General features: G+C 38.7%; 1 protein-coding gene across 28 annotated transcripts in view; it reads left to right on the top strand.

Annotated features, from left to right (window-relative positions):
* The window catches only part of NRXN1 (neurexin 1), a 973,616-nt gene that overhangs the window by 365,672 nt on the left and 590,785 nt on the right, over positions 1 to 17,159 (top strand). For 12 of the 28 annotated variants that reach the window (XM_036435293.2, XM_045580727.1, XM_045580726.1 and 9 more), the window contains 3 exons: positions 1,473 to 1,774; positions 3,948 to 3,992; positions 5,036 to 5,197. In XM_036435293.2, coding sequence (XP_036291186.1) covers positions 1,473 to 1,774; positions 3,948 to 3,992; positions 5,036 to 5,197 — 509 coding nt within the window. The remainder of the gene's footprint in view (positions 1 to 1,472; positions 1,775 to 3,947; positions 3,993 to 5,035; positions 5,198 to 17,159) is intronic. The other 16 variants (XM_036435285.2, XM_036435295.2, XM_036435294.2 and 13 more) reach the window with 2 other exon arrangements.

Raw genomic sequence — 17,159 nt, 5'->3', positions numbered from 1 at the left:
TGGCAGTAAATAAGAATCACTGTTTATTCACAGCTTTTCCAAAACCTGCAATTGTCCAATTTTTAAATTTTTTAAATCAATTTTATGGCTATGTAATTATATCGTAATGTAGTTTGATTTGTGCCTTTTCCTGGAGACTCATAGGATTGGGGATCTTTTCATTTCTTGATAGGATATCTATCTACTTTTAGATATATATTGCCACCATTAGAGTGAGACTTCTTTTAGTATATGAATCCTCCAGTAGGCATAGTAGATATGCTATATTACCAGTGAAATGGATTAAGATTCTTCAATACTACTTGGAGTTCCATGTTTATAGTTTAGCAAAAGCTGATTCCAAACCATCTCAGTTTTTGGCACAATACCATAATTGCCCAGGATGCTGAGGGAGTCTTCGACTTGCAATCTTCCTTTGGTTAAACTCATTTCATCTGTGGGACAAGACAGTTCTTTCCAAATAACCACATTACTGTTTGATCTATATAGCATCTTGTGGGATTCACGCTATTACTCCTACATATGGTAAAGTCTGAATATAGAGAAAATTTTGAGACTTCATTTGTATGCTATCCCCATAATGACGTGCTGGAAATTCCTACCAGTCTCATAAAAGCCAGCCCTATCATCTGTTTGATGAGATTGGGGAATGAATCAACAATCCAGCTGACTCCATTAAGTTTTCTATCACTACTCCCTTTATCCAGGGAGAGAAAAAAAAAAAAAAAGCACATGATCTATAAGAAATATGTTTACTCCCAGACCAAATTCTATTTTTTTTCTTTGCTTTCCCCATTAAGCTTTCTATCACTGCTCCTTTTATCCAGGGAGGGGAAAAAAATACACATGATCTAAAGGAAATCTGTTTACTCACAGACAAAATTCTGTTGTTGTTTTTTTCTTTGCTTTCCCCTCACCAGACACTTGGATATGGTTTCTCAGTGATTAATACATTTGGCTCAGTGATGAATACAACTTCCTCTCCATCCAACTGAGAAGATCTTTGAATATAAACATCTTACTGAAAATTAAAACAATGCCCCCGTTGGATGGAGAGAAAGTTGCAAATACATTGGAAACCATTGTTGCCAGTGGAGTAGAACCATCCCTTATGCATTTATGGTACCTGATTCATGCCCCGGAGATATCGCAGACCTACTTCCTTCTAATCAGAACTCTTGCAGTGATACTTAAAAATTAATTGAATTTTCAAGAATGTCAGATTTAGCTACCGTAGTTAATGGCCCAATGGCTGAGGAAGTTGATTGAATGGTATATACTGCCACCTACAGTACTTTTTTACTTCCTTTGACAGAGCTGTCATCGGTCAGAAATGTTTATAAGCCAAAGAGTTAATTTGCAGACTGATTAAATATATATATATTTCTTTCTTTTCTTTTTCTGTTGAGATCTGCTGATTTGCAATAGCATATTGCTTTACTGATGCACATATGTTATCTGTTTCCCTCTAGGAAAAGAAGAATACATTGCCACTTTCAAGGGATCTGAATACTTCTGCTACGACTTGTCTCAAAACCCCATCCAGAGCAGCAGCGACGAAATAACTCTGTCCTTTAAAACCCTCCAAAGGAATGGACTGATGCTTCACACCGGGAAATCCGCCGATTATGTCAATCTTGCCCTGAAAAATGGAGCTGTCTCTCTGGTCATTAATTTGGGATCAGGGGCCTTTGAAGCACTAGTGGAGCCCGTGAACGGAAAGTTTAATGATAATGCCTGGCATGATGTGAAAGTCACCAGGAATCTGCGTCAGGTAACAGCGCAGTGGATAAGAGAGTAACTGGCTTTGTTTCCCGCTACAGCTGTGTGTGTGGTACCTGGAAACCCTAACAACACGGTCTAGGGCTCCTCGGAGTCGCTTACAAATTAGCTGTGGGTTTTCTTTTTGTTTGTTTGTTTTCCTTTTTGAGAAGAATCGTCCTGCCATACTTGAGCAGGGGCATATCTAGAAAGTTCTGGGGGCCCAAAGGCTACTTGGATACAGCGACCTAGGACAGTTTCCCAGGGGGCTGCAAGGATATCTCTGCGACTTGCCCTTCCTGTGATGTGTGTGGTTTTGTTGTGTTTTTTTTATTTGTTTGATTTCAAATTATAGTTGTCATGGTGATCATTTGGAAGCATGCACATTGGGGTCATTAAATCACAGTTCCTTTTTTGTAGTCAATAAACATGTGTTTGTGATCCGGGATTGTATCAATCCCTACACCCTTCCCATACCCCCACCTTGGAAATGGGGACAAGAAAAAAATCTCTGAGGGGAAAAAGTGATTTAGGAGTTTACCTATCTCCTAAAGTGTCTGTTTATGAAGTTATCTTATTTTTTTTATTTCATTTTTAGAACAGATACTTTTAGTTTAACCCAAATGACTACGGAGAGGCCAGTTCACATTCTAGGTGTCCATTTCTATTCAAATGAATTTTTTTTTTTTAAATCTTACACAAATCTATATACAAGTCTATATATAATGATCAATTCTGTACTTAATCTATGGGTCCACATATACTGTATGTTTTTAACTGAGACATATTATTACAGTATATATAAATATATGTACAGATGGAAGTGAGTAGACTATACTTATATATTGAACTTGACAAGCTCTGGTTATCATTTGAAAATTCATGAAATTACAATGTATCGTTCTGTGAAGTGTTGACAGTGACTAATTTTTCTGCAGTACATACTGATCTCCAACTAATATCCTTAACATTATTTGTTGTTTCTCTGAACAGTTGCAGAGGGATCGATTGTCTCGGGTTTTCCTTTACTAAAACAGCCCTCTCTTTCTGAGCTGTTAACTGTCTAACCTTTTCTTCTTTCCCCCCTTTGAGAGACTTAGACTAGCCAGGGGAGAGAAGGAATAAGGGATTTGAGGATAGCAGCGATAGCCGAGCCAAGGCAGGCCAGTGACACGGAAGGATTCCCTAGGCCTCCCCAAGCGCATTTCAGAGGCCCAATTGGCATGGAAGGGGCCCTGCAGGCATCACCCCGGCCTTGGGGGGGCGGTCATGCACCCTCAGTACAGCTGTAAAACCCGAACTTCCTATAAGTCTGTCTCTTTGGTTTTCCTTTTTTTTTTTTTTTTTTTTTTTTTTTTTTTTTATTCTCTCAGATACTCACCAAGAGATCGGAAGCTCATCTGAGAGAAGCACAGAAGGAAGGGTGGGGCTCGAGGAGCCCACTTTCTAGATTTGCCTTTGCTCAGGTCACAGAGCAAACTCTGAATTGGTAGCTCAAAGGACACCATAGCCGATCAGCCCGGGGTGCACGTGTGGCAGGACAGATTGGACACAACCCCATTCGACTCATTTTTCTGTGTCAGGATCTTTGCTTTGTTTCATTGCAGTAATCTGTGATCCTAAAGTCCATCACTATGACCGAAGGAAGTTTTGGAGTTGAGGAGGAGTCCTTGTATGCTGTAAAATTGAGTAGCAGGGCAATGCCAACCGATTCCTACCAAGTTGCTGGGGCTGGGGAGGGCCGGGGCGGGGGCGGGGTCACTGATGGGCATAGGGCGGCAGTGGTCAGTTGATGGATGAGCTTTCAGGCCTTTAACTCCCTTCTGAACTTTTAAAAATGTCTGTCAGTTGCACTCAGGGAGACAAAGGGAATGTGGCCATATGTCTGTTTCTGTCTGGTAGCAAGTTATGAACCAAACTGGCAGGAAAAAAATATTTACCTCTGTGGGAGGCCTATTTGTTAGTCTGCTTTTTTTTCTTGTAAAATTTTTTTGCCCTTCTTCTATGTTACTAACATGCTTAATAACTAACATGTCATTCATGGAATGTTTCATTCTACTAACCGTTACCTGAATCAAAAAAAAAAAAAAATGTACTAACATGGTAGAGACCATCATATTTTTTAAGTAACGATCGTTATTCTGTTCACAGTTTTTAATTTCCTTTCTCCCCCCTTCTCCACAAAGCACTCAGGCATTGGACACGCTATGGTAAACAAACTACATTGTTCGGTAGATATCATTCTAATTGTTTCTTATTTTGGGTTTGCCGTGTGTTTTCTTTCTTTCTTTTTAACTGTAGACATCATTAACAAAAGAGGAACTGCGGTTGGTACTCTTCTGCTTACTTTGACCTCCTTCTTTCCATCCGTTGTGGACCTCCTTATTTTTTTTTTACCTGTTCCTGTCAACTTCTGTTTTTCCAAACTCACCCGTAGGGGGCATCGTTAACGTTTCGAACGTTTTTTTGCATCCAGCTGTGGTTAACACGGGATAAGACAAACGGTGGCTGGCCCGAGTGACCGCAGGCTCAGCCAGTCCCTAACCATTCATGACGCATGGCATGCACACTTGATTTGGGAATGCTGGAGATGCCACACCCACTCATCTTTACGTCATCACAGAGCAGTTTTTTTGTTCGTTTGTTTGTTTGTTGGTTTCCCCTTTGGTTCTCCCTGTTTTCTTTCCTTTCCTCTACTGTCCCTCCTGCATGTGCGCATCGGCGTGCGGCTTCCACGGGTTGTTTTGCCTTCCCCTCCCTGCGGCATGGGCCTAGGCACTTGCATGAACCACCGCTGCTCAGTAGTGCCAAGAGTGACGTTGCTGGAAAGAGCTTGTGCCTTTTATGTTAACCAGGTGCACGTTGTGATTAGTGGATTACGGACGACTAAACTTTACTAATATGTACACCAGCAAAACTAACCTAGGCAGCATTTTACTAACACCATTTTTGTGTCTGCTCAGTAACTTTTGAGTTGCAGTAGGGATGATGCTGACACAGTAGTCCAATAATCAGTTAACTCTCTAACTAGCTTAGCTCTCTTAGGGCTAGTTGAATAGAATCCGAGATAAACCTCAAACAGACATGAAAATGGGTTCCACTATAGGTCTAAAAAAAAGACAAAAAATAAAAACAAAAACAGAAAAAAACAATAAGAAAAAGAAAAAAAAAGCAAAATGAAAAAAATAAAACAAAACACAAAACAGGCATATCCCAGGATTACAGTATCTAGGTCTGAGTATAGCGTGTCCTTTCCCTGTGCTTTGTTATCTAGGTGACAATCTCAGTGGATGGGATTCTTACCACAACGGGCTACACGCAAGAAGATTACACCATGCTGGGTTCTGATGACTTTTTCTATGTCGGAGGCAGTCCCAGCACAGCAGACCTCCCAGGGTCACCAGTCAGTAACAACTTTATGGGCTGTCTCAAAGAGGTAAATATCACCGCCACCGGAATCACTTCCTAATTCATGACCTCATCATTTTAGATCTGGATGGGAAACACGTTTGCTGAAGACCTGGTGTTTGTGGAGTCCACTGACATAACCTTAAGTTCAGTATTCTACTGGTGTTTATGTAGGTAGGATCGGGGGAGGTGGGCAGCTCATAGGACAGGATGAAGAAATTAAGTTCCTCTTCTGAAGCAGACTGTAATTCACAATTAAGATTTGCATGGGCAGTTGCATAATAGCCATAAAAGAAAGTCAAACACAAAGAAATACAGTGTCTGGAGTTAAGGTAACTGCTTTGCTTATTTTTACTTAAGTGCCTTGAGTGTTATGCATACTATACAGTCATGTTTGAGCATTTTGGGAAAAATTTAGGCTTCAAGAGAGAGACTATGTAAAAAATGAGTCTATATGATGAAACAGTTTTGTTACGACGTATTCAATACGTTCTGAAGGAAGTAAAGTTGTTTCATCTGTGACCTGATGAGCTTACTTGATGTTGACCTGACCAACTCTCTCAGGATAAAAGGTATCAGCCACTTCATCCTCATCCTTCTTTGTCATTAAGTGCTGTCACTTTTGATGGGATTGGCACTTGTTAGGGTAATGAGCAGAGAAAGATCACAGAGTTCATGAATTTCAATTTGTGTTAATATTTTCCCATAAAAGCTGTTTTTATTTAGCTTACCCCAATTTCTTGTGGTGTTTGCAGCTAGGGTTCCTCTTGCTTCATTGAGCTGAAGTTTAATGGTGTAGACCAGTGGTTGGCAAACTCATTAGTCAACAAAACCAAATATCAACAGTACAACGAATGAAATTTCTTTTGAGAGCCAAAATTTTTAAACTTTAAACTTCTAACGCCACTTCTTCAAAATAGACTTGTTCAGGCTGTGGTTTTTTATGGAAGAGTCACAACACTGAAGGGGCCAAAGAGCCGCATGTGCTAGTGAGCCAAGGTTTGCCAACCACTGGTGTAGACCAAGCATGTCAAACTCAAAGGTTAACACTGGCCAAATAAATGAGGCATGTAGCCCCATGGGCCATGAGTTTGACATGCTTGGTGTAGACCTCTAAAATGTAAAGTTCCATAACTGAATTTATTAGGGATCAGCTGTAGGTGTTTTTGGTAAGCAGTGACATACTTTGATTAATTTTAAAGGAAATAGTCTAATCATATAAACTTGATTTGGGCAAGCATCAGTGAAAAACAGTCACTGCCGGGGTCATCCCTACTTGTTTTCCATTTATGTGAACACATTGGGTGGGGCACTGCCTAGTATGTAGTGTACAGAAGAGTCCTAAGGGGTGATTAGAAATGCTATGGTTTTAACAAATGCAAGAGGATGTAATTCTGACAGGTTGGATCTAACCATACTTCATGGTGGAAGGGATCAATTCCCTCCCAGAAAATTTCTTCTCTCTTTAAAAATATATAGTATGACTCAGGATTGTGTTAATCTCTGTGGACATAATAAAATAATGTTAATTGCTATAATCCTATCTAATAAAAGGGTAATATGCAAATAAACCATCACTCCATCACAAAGGTGACAACATCCATAGCCACAAGATGGCGGTACCCCAGTCCTCTCAGCCCCGCCAGAGTCCCCCAGTCCTGGGGGCCAGCCACTGAGAGCAGGCAATGTGAGTGGCCTGGAGGAATGCTTGCTTCCTTTCCACGGTGGCAAGGAAAGCATTCTGTGCCAGGCTGCAGATGGGCTTCTGAGCCTTGGAGAGTCTCTGGGCAGCAGGCATGGCAAGGCAAGGCCCCACAGAGAGCTACTGGTGCACGGATTCATTGTAGGGCTACTGGTTATTATAATGACATCATTGACATTTTTTGAACTCTTATTTTGTGCCTGATACTATCCTAAGAGCTTCACTGGGATCACCACAATATAGGTGGTAATTTTATTATCTGCATTTTCAGTCAAGGAAACTGAAGTTCAGAGTAGGTAAGTTTCTTGAGCAACATCTCATGTAAGAAATATTGAAGCTTAGGGCTTAATCAGGGAAGTAGTTTGTCAAAGTCTTTTGTGTTCTTAGCCACCATAATATACAGTGTCCCAACAAAACAAAAAAAATGTATATTAGGGTTCTTGCTGTAGAAAAGTGTACAAACCCTTGTTTGCTGCAAGCTGAGAACTTTGAAATGTACAGTAGACTGTGAGGAATGGGTTCTTAAGTTGTGTGGCCCAGTTACACCCAGTTGAGTTCAAAAAAGTGAAATGAGAGACATCAGGTAGACGAGGACAATACACAGAAGAGTAAGAATATGAAAGTCTTGAAGGAAAACTGTGGTTTGTATAGGCAAGAGATAGAGAACATTTTTCTAGTTAGGAGAAATGTGCTAAAAAACAAAAAACAAAAAACAAAAAAACCCACAAACATAATTTCAAAATATCAAATGTTTGAAACCTCCTCTGAGGATGGGAATTGGGGTTGGAGAAAGAACCAAATTACACCCACCCTATTTTCTCTCTTTCACTCGCAACAGGCCAGCCTACAGTCAGTCCTATGTCCTGCTTTATCTATAGGAGGTTAGTCCCCACATGGACTGGAAAAGGAAAAGGGAATCCATGGATCTCTAGCTAAAGGTATCCTGTAAGAACATGAGTATTTCTGCAGTAAGCACCAAGTTTAGCCGAACCTCACTGTCTCTGGGCAAAGCAATTGTGTGTGTGTGTGTGTGTGTGTGTGTGTGTGTGTGTGTGTGTGTGTGTGTGAACCTACAGTGATTTGCCTTAAGCTTAAAATTTCAGTTTCAGATGAATGTCTTTCATGTTTCAATGATAATGAGTAGTCCACACACTTTAGAATTAATCTCTTTTCAATTGGTCTTTCAACCACACACATAAAAAGCACTACAGCAAAACCAAGTCAGGTGGTCTCTTCCATGATACTTAATTGGTAGCTACTGAATTCATACAATGAGGATTCACTCACATTATTGTCTTTTTATAGGTTTTGGATAGATACCACTCCTTTTTAGTGACTAGGTGCATCCCTCATCTCTCTTCCACAGCCTGGGGCATGTGTTTAGAACAAGTGCTGCAGTAGTTTTGATGTGTTATCGCTTGCATTTTATTTCCTCCCAACACACCAGAGGGTATAAAGATGCAGGCACAATCAGCCTATAAATCAAAACAGACCTCACTCAAAAGGCTTTCAGATGGTTCATAGCTTCCATCCGTGTCTGAATGACTATTTAGAATGCCCTGCTCTTCCTAACTTGGAAATGAAATTGTGATAAAGTATCATAGATTTTGAGTTAAATCACCTAGTTTCAGATAGCTGAGCTTTGTATTATTACTGAAAAGACAGGAATGTTCCCTGTTGTGTTCTCTGCCCTGTATCACATTACATGTATAAAAACTTTAATTGTGGTTTCATTTATTGCTCATAACATTTTTTTTAATCTACTATATAATCCCTGTTAGGATGATCAATCCTGGGAGAGACACTCACAGCACCTGTCTGAAGTCAGAGAAGAAATTTTGGAGTGTTGAATTGGAAGGATCCTATAAATCATTCTTATTTTTTATACTGTGGGGGATATAAGTCCAACCTCCTTATTGTAAGGGTTGAGGTAAAGGAAAGTGGAGTCGGAGACCAGCAAGACATAATAAAGGAAGGTTTATTCCCCAGTAATTGGCGGGACTCATTACAGAGGTAGAGAAATCAGGATTAGAGAGGGGGTTGAGGAGAAGGGACCCAACCAGTTGCCTTCATAGATGGAAATGGAGAGCAGGAACATGTGGAGTGGTGAAGAGCCTTTTGAGGGGAGGAACAGGAAAGGGTTGGACCCAGGGCAGAACAGGAAGGGGTGGGCCCCAGGGCACTTGTCACGCGCTGATTGGTGGTTCAGTGTCTTGACGATATCTTGGCAGCAGATGCCAGTAATGTCATAACTCCATCAACCAGTTGGGGGAAGAGAGGATCTCACACTTATTTTGGAAATGGGGAAACTGACCTAGAGAAGTTACATGACCCATCAAAAGTAATGAGGGGAATAATAGGATTATAACACAAAATCCTGTCAGGTAAAATATAATATTTGAATGGCTGACTCTCTTTCATTGTACAAAGTAGCACTCAAGGTACAGACTTAACAATGTCTTACCACTATTATGTATTCACATCTTTGCTCTTAAAAGATTAAAATAAAAGAAGAAATCATTCTACATAGTGAAACAATGCATAACCTAATGTTCATGAGAAACAGTTAGGACTTAAAATATATGGCTTTTGGTAATGCCTATTTGAAATAAGACTTCATTTGCATGTATAGTAAACAACTCTTATTAAGTATATTATTTTTTTTGGGGGGGGTTAAATTTCAAAATAAAGTAAGATTAGTTTCACAAAATCTAACGTGAACTTTATACATTATAGTTTGTTCAAAATGAGAGGGAAATTTGAATGGCCAAGAATTTATAATGGAGAATCAAAGTAGTTTTTTAAAAACTTATATTTTGATTGTAAATACATGAAAAAAAAAACCTTTTGAGAAATGTTTGAGCTATTGAAAATTACTTTCAAAGGATATAAATTCAAGAACAGTTCAAAGGAAAGTTGTAAATAATAAATTGCCATTATATACAGCCCATATCTATAAAATTTTTAGAGGATAATACACCTTTAAAAATTATGCTATTTTAATCTGTTTTTTTTGCAAAAGCAATACTGATCCTCTGGCAAGAAACATTTGTTTACATTTTAATTGCATTTTTTATAACATTGAGTAAAAGCTACAATGTATGTTCCTTAAGAATTATTCATCATTTTGAATTTAATTTAATTTTTCCCAACAAGCATACCATGAGAGAGAATTGGTTGGCCCTGCAGAAAGATAAATGATATCTAAGTGGGATGCTTGGGATCTATTTGAAGTCATCTACAGACCTGCCCATTCACCTTAGACTACTTGGAATACATTGTTCTGTATAAAAGTATCAGAGATGATTTCTAAGATGCTCATTATAGAGATTCTTTAAAAATCACCAGAGATAGATGACCATTTCAGTAATATGTATTTCTTTCTGAATATTTTAACTATGGGAACTTGGTGCTGTTAGAAAATGACTTACAAGGGTTATGCTGCTCTCTCATTAATCTTGCCTTAGAATCTCTTGCTATAGGCATTCCTTTGTGCCTCCAAAATGCTTTGAAACATCTATTTCCCATCTGCAGAATGAAAATTATTTAATACTAGAGGTTAGGTACAGGGATATATGCACTGGTGGATTCCCTCAGCCTGGCCTGTGCCCTCTCACAATCTAGGGGGATGTTGCAGAGCTGGTTTTGGCCTGATCCCTGCAGGCCAAGCCAAAAGACCCCACCAATGCACGAATCCATGCACTGGGTCTCTAGTATGCATATAAGATTGGTTAATCTCTTCCCACCCTCTTTCCTCCCTCCTACCTTCTGAGATTCATTAATCTGTTCCATGTTTCCATGCCTGTGTGTTGAGCATCTGCCCCCTGGTGATCCATATACGTCATAGCTACAGACCTGTCAGATGGTCAGATGATCGCTTAGGTTTTTACATATATGTGTATTTTATTAGGAGGAAAAATAAAATTGAAGAGGTATGAAAGGATGGTGTTCAATAAAACAACATAGAGTTTTATATTTGGAGTTTGTTTTTTAGCCACATATACCTGCTCTCATCCTTTGAGTGGAGATGCTGCCTGTGTGAGGCAATTTAGAATCCTGCCACTAAATGTTGCTTGGGATGAGCCTAAGAAAGGATTCTAGAAAAAAAATTAAAAAATGAAGTGCTAGAGAGAATTAAATCCCTACTGAAAATTTCATCAAACTAATTAGACCAGCTCAGCCTTTAATTACTCTGAGAAACATTTAGCACTAAAAATTTGGAAGATGCTATGAGGTGGATGAGGTTCAGAAAACATGCTCCTATGTAAGCATTTTCCCCCACTGTGAAAAAAATAGTTGCTTATCACATGCTGTTGGTATGGCCTCCTCTGCCTTATGCAGCGGTATCTGTAATTCCCACAGTGTACCAGTATTAGTAATGGGAAAGAGATGCCATATTTACTTTGTGCAAGTACTCCTTAATCCCTGTCTTTCTTCTCTTGGACAAAAGAGAACTTGAGGAAATTGTGAAGGCTTCTCAATTTCTCCCTTCTATCGTGGAACTAGCTCCTTTGATGTGGGTCCTCAGTGTCCTTCTGTTTTCTTATTTCCCTTGTTGCTCAAAGAGGAGTAGAATCCTGTAATTTACATGTAAGAACAAAAATCCAATGCATAATTTGCATATTATGTTACTTTTCCCCAGAACTTTGGGAAGTAAGGAGATGTGCACTGGTGTCTATAAATCATGAAGCATGGGGGGCAGGAGAATGCTTTTAGTTGTGGGGACCTCTTGATATAGGCTCCCTGTTCTCCCAGCTTTTTGTTTCCTTCAGGCTCTTCCTCCTTGGGGTTCCTGATACCTAGTGATTTCCCCCTTTCTTCTCTTGTTATGTTGCCATGGTCTATATATCGACAGGTAGCATGTTACATTTTTTTCCATAGATTTTTTCCACAGGCTTCATTCACTCTTAAGGGAGGAGAATTGCTTTATGCAGTCCCATCTCACTTCTTCCTTGACATTTTCATACAAGTGCACATATTTTTGCTCACCATTTTGTTATATAAATAGGAATGATGCTATCTCAAATATGTTTGGTAAAATATCTCACTAAAACTGTTCTTAATGAATTGTAATGTAAATATCTGTGTTTTCCAATGGTCTCAGGCGACCCTGCTAGCGATTCTCATACTGTGGGTCTCAACCTACAGGTTGAGAACCACTACTGTAGAGCCTAAGACAATCAGAAAACACAGATATTTATATTACGATTCATAACAGTAGCAAAATTACTGAAGTAGCAACAAAAATAATTTTATGATTGGGGGTCACCACAACATGAGGAACTATATTAAAGAGTCGTGGCATTAGAAAGGTTGAGAACCACTGCCTTAATACAAGGACTCATTCATTGGCTCTGGCGGCCTTCCTAGAGGCAGGGTCTTGGCTTAGTGACTAGTAATAACAGAGCCTGGTTTAGCCCAGCTGGAGAGGAGAGAAATTGGCCTATAGTGGTTTTGAGCAGTTCAAAATAAATAAAATTTCCCCATCTGATTTAAAACATAGAAGATGGCAGTTTGCTTTTAAAACTAACCAGAAAGCAAACTGGAGTTTGTGGGCATGTCAAAGAATTTGACAAATTCTCGTGTGCCAGTAACCTGATTAATTATAGGTCCTGCCTGCTTTCTTTTGTATCTTGAACATAGTGAAATGTGTTTCCAGTCTTCTGCTGTAATAAAGTGCCAGCTCCAAAATGGAAGCTGAGCTCAATTACCTTTGCCTTCTTTCATTTGCAGGGCAGCAGACCACAGCTATTGTAATGTCAGAAACACTCCTTTCGTTTTAAGGGTATCTCCCCAAGATCCCCTGCAATATAATAATAATATCTTCCTGTATAACTGAGGATCCTGAGATCTCAGCAAAGCACCTGCGTCTCCCTGAGTGGTGGGGTTGGTTCTTGACCTGGGTTTCCTATCTTTGAGTGGAGTAGTCCTGCTAGTTGAGCACACTGTATGAATCAGATCATTCAAATAGACATAAACTCTATGTTACTTAATTGTGCCTATGGTCACACCAGGTACCACCCAAAGGGATGCTAAAAGTCAGAGCTATTGCTGAAAAAGTAAGGGAGTTGGTATATTCCAGAGTAGCAATAATAATAATATATTAAGTATTTTCTATTTCTCATAATATTTACAATATCCAGTGTGTTCCCTAATAAGCATGTGCCTAAGGTCATCAGCAACACAGCAAAATTAACAATTTACTTGAAAAAAAATAGATTAATGGAATTGTGTAAAATAATTTGATATCTGGTATTTCAAACATAGCAGCAAGGGAGTCAGAGAAATATATATATTTGAGCAGTTCAAAATAAATAAAATTTATGGACTATAGAGCTGAGTTTCACCTCCTCAGGGACCTGAGCAGATGGGACTCCCTGAACCCAATCTATATATATATATATATATATATATATATATATATATATATATATATATATATAGACTTGTAGCATTTTAGTTTTATTAATATGTTACATAGATGGGTTCACTATAGCTTTTTCAGTGTTTTGTATACTCAAAGGTAACACTTCTAGTGTGGCAATATTTATACATTACTACTATGCCTATTTAACACATGAGGATGTGGAGATGGGAGGTAATGGACTATTTAGGTAACTGTCCTAAGGGCAAACAATTACTAAGTAACAGAGCCTGGATCTGAACCTGAGTAACTTGACCTTCAACTGCTAACTGCAAACTAATAATCCTTGCCTTTAACTGGTACTCTATTTTGTTTTTCTATTCATAGTGTAATCTCATTTCTTTTTCCTTATTCTCAATAGTTTCATAAAGGTAACATTATATTAAATGGACTTTATAGGAACCTATGAGGAGAAAGAAAAAAAAAATGCAGCCTAGATTGCTAGGATGTTGGAGAAGAGAAGGACTTGGGGGGGAGGGGGGGAAGAGAAAGGAGGAGGAGGAGGAGCTATTTCTCTTAGCAGAAGCTATTAGGTGCCCAGTTATACATGAGCTTCTAGAGGCTTTGTTGTTGTTGTTGTTTCTTCCAGTGTTCTAGCTAGTACCAAGACATGACCTCTATAGTTCTGTTCTTCACTCTAGTAATCCACACACCCTTCTTTTTTAAGTGCATAAATAAGATAATAATGCTGGCCATAAATGTCTGTACTCTATAGCCAACCACATGAACAGGATGCATACAAAACACATTGGGGAGAAGTCCTTTCCAGGTTTCTATAGTGTTAGCTTCATACATTGCTAAGAGTAAGTATGCTTCTGTGAATTGTAGCCTTAGGGACAAGGGAAATAAGAAATTGGGGCAGAGAGTAGGCATTTTGCCATACACACTCCTCTTGGAGATTGGGTTCAGGGAGTCCCATCTGCTCAGGTCCCTGAGGAGGTGAAACTCAGCTCTATAGTCCACAGAGCATCTGGCGAGTCCTTGTGTGGAATTCAGCTCTTTGAACATAGCATCCTCCCTTCCAGGGGACCCACAGATTTTTATTTTCCGTCATTTTCAGCAGATGCCTCATAGCCTGGAACTATATCAGCAGTTGCCATAATGCATTGCCATGCTGCCAGATATCGAGCTAGCATAGCATGGTTTGGCAGGGGGCTCAATGGCATTTTAATTGTGAGGACTCGATACACTATATAGTAAGTGGCATTTTCTAGCCCAGCAGAGAGCAGAAATGAATAATGTCTACAACTAAACATTTCTTCTTAATTTCAGCACCCACTAGAGTATCTTGCTTTAATGTTTCCATTTGCTTATGTATTAAACCTAGCATGTATGCATTCAATAAAACAACATTAATAGATACCTATGATGTGCTGGGCTCTGTACTAAATACTGGGGACACATACATAAGAAAGAGAATGCACAGAAGAATCTGGAAGGACTTCCCAACAAAGAAATAGAAAATTACAAAACAAGTTCTTGAAGTAAGGTATAAAAAATTGCTCTAATAATACAGCAGAAATAAAATAATTCTACCCGAGGAAATTAGTAACAGTTTCAAAGGTGAAAAGGTAATCTGAGTTATCCTCTCTGTCGCTCTTTGCTCAGCTCTATAATGGGCATGATACTATATGGGAATACAGCACAGTGAATTAGTTCCATTCATAATGGGAAAAGAATAGGAAACACTAATGGTATGAAAGAACACACATTACAAAGAAAAAGGAAGTAAAAAGCTCCATATAAATACAATTTGTACTTAACCACGTTTGAGCCGTATTTAAAAATCTGAACTCCATCCAAAACAAAGTAAATATTTTGAATTTCATCATAATTTCTATTATGAGATGATCTATTCTTGTCTTTAGTTCTTTGGATCAAGTGCTATGTTTGGAGAAAATTATTCCTGTACATGGTAATTGGTCTTTTTCCAGGAGAATCATCACTATTGAAACACATTTTAAACAAATTAATTACTTTAAAATGAAAATAATACTGTTGTCATTCAAAAGCATGTGATTTAAATAATAGGAAATGAGATTTCTGTCATTGTTGAGTAAATATTCTGTGCACAGAGAAATTGGTGACTCTGAGTGCTTAGTCCTATGTGTGTTACATGGCTATGTCCTATGTACCAGGTTCTGCGCAAAGTGCCAGGATATAAGATAATTAGGTTAACATAAGTCATCTAATCAAGGTCATAATAAGTGAATTATCCTTTACATATATTTTCTTTTCTCAGCCTAAGTTTCTAAATATGAAATGGAAGTGACGGTAACTACTTATAGATTGATATCACATTAAATTAGATAAAATAAATATTTTGGAATCACAGATCGGCATTCAAATCCTGGCTTCCTAATCTTGGTAGTTATTTAATATTTCTATGCTTTAATTTTTATCCCTGTAAAGGATTAAGTCAAAATATGTAATCAGTATAGTGCCTGATATATTGTAATTGTTTAATATGGTGACCTAGCTGCAATTAGAATGCACATAGGGTTTGCTTCATGGACAGACCCTACAAAGGACACTACAAAGCCTGATGATTACCTTGATTGCAGATGAGTTTGAGACATTGCACACATTATATTATTCAAAAGTTATTTTATTTAACTTTTCTAAGAGCTTTGTGAGGAAAATGGATTAATTTAGGGATTACAAATTATTTGTATCATAATCAAATCCATATTACTAATGTGTAAAGAACCCAGAAGAATCCTGTTTATGAACTCTAAGCACAGTATGCTTTCCTTGTTCATTCTCTTAAACTATAGTATTCATTTGCCAATGCGTAAAAAAATTGTAAAGATGATTGAGAAACATAAAACTTTTAGAAAAGCATGAGTATCTTTTAAGGAACCAAGTTTGGAATGGTCACTCAATTTTTTATAGTTCAAATGCAAGTAATTTTTTGCTTTTTGAGGATGTTATCATCTAGTTCTAATTAACATTACTTTTCAAAAATAATGGCTGCATTCCCTGCCTATATTCACCACCTATTAGACCAAGTAGAGTCTTCATGTGTGAGGCTTAATTATTTGTTTGAAAGAGTAAGTTCACTTTATTCATTAACACTTTCTTACCTAAGGTCCCTAGACTAAAGGTGTGGTAACCAATGATTGAAATCAATCCTTCCTTAGCATTACTTTAGTTATTTAATAACTAGTGGCCTGGTGCACAGATTTGTGCACATTGAAAGGAAATTAATTAGAAGGTGGCCGGTGGGGCAGGACTGGATGAGACAGGCTTGACACACCCTGGAGCCAACCTCCCATAGTCCTTCCTCTGTGTCTGTGGTGAGTGGGGTCCCTCTGGCAGGTGGGGTCTGCGAGGATCAAGCAGAAACCAGCTCTCCGACATCCTCCAAGGGTTCCCAGAGTGCAAGAGGGCACTCTGCAAAGTTGCTGTCATACAGGGTGTGGAACACAGACGCAAATGTGTAGTAAACCAGATTCGGGGCAACAGTGCCCCAGCAACAGCATCACCCATCGCCAAAGGTGGAATCATGTGGCCCCTTGAGGAATCAAGCTCCCTCCTCTCTGGTTTTGGGGTGTGTCACTCGAGAACCACTCTTGCCAAGTCACTGCAGTTTGGCAGCTCCTGCATTGAGCATCTGCCCCCTGGTGGTCAGTTTGTGTCATAGCAACTGGCCGGATGGTGGGACACTTATTATATTAGCCTTTTATAGATTATTTGATTTATTATGTGTTAACCAACACAATTTTTTAAAGTTACTTAGAATTTATATTAGAATTTCTAAACAATGGCATGAAACTGGAATTTGTAGGTCTTAGGTAGTTTAAAAGGAAAGAGCACCCATCAACAATTTGCAGTCCACTTAGGGGTTTACTAATCAAGGTA

Source organism: Pipistrellus kuhlii, unplaced genomic scaffold (genome assembly GCF_014108245.1).
Source record: "Pipistrellus kuhlii isolate mPipKuh1 unplaced genomic scaffold, mPipKuh1.p scaffold_m20_p_13, whole genome shotgun sequence".
NCBI classification, from domain to species: Eukaryota; Metazoa; Chordata; class Mammalia; order Chiroptera; family Vespertilionidae; genus Pipistrellus; species Pipistrellus kuhlii.
Note: the sequence above shows the minus strand (reverse complement) of the source record. Positions and strands in the feature narration are given on the sequence as shown.